We start from the raw sequence: 3231 nt of genomic DNA, 5'->3' as shown, positions 1-3231 counted from the left end.
TTTCCCTCATTTCAGGGTTAACAAACTCAGAGTTTTCACTTAACCTCCTTTCTGAAACAGGCCCCAGGGACATAGAAAAGCTTTGGATTTGAAACTGTTTCCACAAAGTCCGCCTGGAAATCACAGCCAGTTCCTCATCAGGGATTGGGAGTTGAGTTCAGAGAGGAACACTAAGTAACTAAGTCTAAAGGGAAAAAAAGATGTTACATTTTAATCCATGAGTTCTAATTAAATCATAAAAGAAATTTTTATTCAGGTGCCTTTGTTTTTATTTGCAGCTGTGCCTTCGTGACCAGATGGGAGATGAGAAGTACCACGCCTATGCCGTCATGGTGAGACAGCTGAAGTTTTTTGAGGATATTGCCGTAAAGATGTGAAAAGCATGGTAGAATACACTACGGGATAGCACTGGTAACTCTATCAAATCAAACGTCCTTTTATTTATTACGGTACCTCTACCAAACTTAGACTGAAATTTGTACCAGGAGGAAAATTCAGGTCTAATAAATCAATACAGATAATTATCTTGATGAGTTTTTGTTTTGACTTTCTGAGTATTGACACCAAATGTGAAAATGAGCCTTTAAAAAGTTAAGGATGCCTATGCAAAGTTTATTTTAAAGCTTCCCATTTGGTTTTCTCTTTTATTGTTGGAGTTTCATTTATTCATCATCCAATTTATCATCTTTATTTCTGCTGTTATTTGGACTTTTCTTCTTTTAACATGTGTAATAGATATATTGTAGATAGTGTGATTTCTAATAAAACTAAAATTTAATACCTTTATTGCTTCAGAATGATTTATTAAATGACTTGTCTTTTTTTATATCAGTTGGAGATTTTACTGATATTTTGTTTAGAATGTTTTACTGTAAATTGAAATTTTAACATCAATAAAACAGATGGCATCAGATATTTTTTTATATTTTTAATTACGTATTATGAATGATTTTAAACTGAATGTAAATTATAGGACAAATTTCACTTTTCCATATAAAAAAAACCCCAAAACAATTGTAATTCATGGCCAAAGGGGGAAGAGTGGAGTTATTTATGCTTCTTTCTCTTGATGTTGTCCTGAGGCTTCTGGTTAGGCTCCCCACTGGCTTCCGATACGACCGGCTGCCAGGGCAGAGGGTTCCTCCTGTACATAGGCCACGGTGGCAGGGTCAGCTGGGGGGGAGCAACGAAACAAAATGGCAGCTGTTTACAGGGAATCCTAAAAATGCTGGATGTGATATGAAGAAAACAAGAGACAGTGGATGTGAAAACTTACCAGACAGGACACTGCAAATCCAGCCAATACGATGTACACGGTCCAACCAAACTGCTGAATAATCAGCCCATAAACAAATCCAATCACCTGGAAGAAAATCCAAACCATACTGATAAAACTGGACACCTGGTGGGATGTATGACCAGTAGAACTGCCACACATCCCCTGAAATATGGACAACATTGTGTTTCAAAATCAGTACAGGGCTTTTTTCTTTGGTTGTTTATGTATTTCTGTCATCTTTAAAGCAGCTTTGTCATATCTGCATTTTGTATGAAAATGCTAATTCATTTGTTCAACCATCAGGGATTTTTTTTATTCTACATAGTACAAAGTTCAGAGATTGACACAATCATGGAAAATCTGAATGGATATGTTTTTTTTTTTAGACATTTTGAAAAATCTAATGAAACCAGTCATCAAGTGGAAGCAACTAAAGTTATTTCTTAAGAAGCGGTCTGTTTGCAGAGAACTTAAGTGCCAGGTTTACGAAAGCATGAGGGGAAAAATCTACTCCAGCAAAACTGGAGAATAGCAGCTTTAAAATGACGGTGTAAAAAAGTCAGTTTGACAGTTTTTTGAGAGATTGCAAAGGAAGAACTACAGGAGTCAGGACTTAAAGTGCTGCAAGGAAGGTCATCCAAAGCAGTGATACTCTGAAAAGTACTAATTAAGCATGGTATGGATACTAAAGGCAAGTGTTTGCATATTTCTCCTCTTCTTAGTTTTGCATTTCTGGATTATTTGCACATGAAAATAACTCAGAATTTTTTTTTTAAATAGTATCAAATTATGTTATATTTGGGTTATTTATTTTGCATTTCTTTGCACACTTTAACTATAATCTGAGATTCTGATGAGAGCAACTCCATGCTAAGGTTGAAAAAAATGTGATTGGATGTATGCAGCACACAGAATACAACGGTTCCACCGGTTGGGTCAAGCCATTTGGAAACCAAAGTCCCAGTCTGGAGGAACAATGGTGAGACACAGAAACCAGGTAGGTTCTGTTGTGTAGAGCAAAGTCTTTACAGTTATTGATGCCTTTGGGGACCAGGTCATCTCTTGGTGTTGGTCCACAGCAAAGCCATCTACCCATTCATTTTAGAGCACCTCTAGTTTTTTTATTCTTTACTTTCTTTGTGGCCCACATAGACAAAAAAGATGCCCATACCTAGTCAGCATTCGCCGTCTGAACTAATCCCTGGCTGATATCAAGTGGAAGATGAGAGTCACAATTTTATAGTGATGCAGGTGAGCTATTGAAGCCCTCTGAGTGCTCCTAACACTTCAGCAGAACCACAGGCTGATCGCATCAACTACATTTTTGGAATCATTTATGCAAAAATGTGAAATGACCAATACAAGTGCAGATATTGACAGACAGAAGGACTCCAGTTTAACGACTGACTGACTGTCTCCAAACCCCAAGCATTAAGCTACTGCAGAGTTCCATCACGGACAGACTGCTGCACCTTTAAGTGCAAAAAGGAGCATTATAAACCTAATGTTATTTGAATGTTTATGTTTAAAAAAATATTTTCCATATATATGCTGCAAATGGTCCTTTCAGTGATCAAGCACACAAAAACATCATGTAACGTTTTTTTAAATTTATCCTACTCAGTTTTGATCAGAGTACTCTTTATGATTACGGTGGAGTATGTTTAATTTATAGTCCTCTGTAGTAATAAAGTCTTAACTTTGTCAGGGCTCGATGTTAACCATTGCCCGATCGCCCGGGGCAAGTACTTTTTATTGTCGGGAGAGTACAAATTTCATTGCATTTGCCCGCCGCGCAAGTGCAGTGATCGCAAAAAATTATTTATCACTCAAAATTACTTTAAAAATCAACGACATTAGCTGAAAACGACCCAGCAGGCGCCATTTTTTGTTGTTTTGTACACATTCTCACGTGATTTGAAAAAGCCGCGAGATTTTCCGCCAGATGGTGT

The 3231-nt window shown here is 37.1% G+C and overlaps 2 protein-coding genes across 2 annotated transcripts in view; one reads left to right on the top strand and one right to left on the bottom strand.

Annotated features, from left to right (window-relative positions):
* Positions 1-754, top strand: part of nek4 (NIMA related kinase 4) — a 19551-nt gene extending 18797 nt beyond the window's left edge. The window contains exon 15 of the mRNA XM_015403445.1: positions 279-754. Within this exon, the coding sequence (XP_015258931.1) occupies positions 279-377 (99 nt within the window). The 3' untranslated portion in view covers positions 378-754. The remainder of the gene's footprint in view (positions 1-278) is intronic.
* A 166-nt stretch (positions 755-920) lies between these two features.
* The window catches only part of spcs1 (signal peptidase complex subunit 1), a 3851-nt gene continuing 1540 nt past the window's right edge, over positions 921-3231 (bottom strand). Inside the window, exons 3-4 of the mRNA XM_015403453.1 lie at positions 1277-1363; positions 921-1173 (exon numbers count right to left, since the gene is read on the bottom strand). Of these exons, the coding sequence (XP_015258939.1) occupies positions 1048-1173; positions 1277-1363 (213 nt within the window). The 3' untranslated portion in view covers positions 921-1047. The remainder of the gene's footprint in view (positions 1174-1276; positions 1364-3231) is intronic.

The sequence above is a fragment of the Cyprinodon variegatus genome, unplaced genomic scaffold (assembly GCF_000732505.1).
Source record: "Cyprinodon variegatus isolate N-32 unplaced genomic scaffold, C_variegatus-1.0 Scaffold1500, whole genome shotgun sequence".
NCBI classification, from domain to species: Eukaryota; Metazoa; Chordata; class Actinopteri; order Cyprinodontiformes; family Cyprinodontidae; genus Cyprinodon; species Cyprinodon variegatus.
The sequence above is the reverse complement of the archived record's forward strand: the minus strand, read 5'-3'. Positions and strand labels throughout refer to the sequence as shown.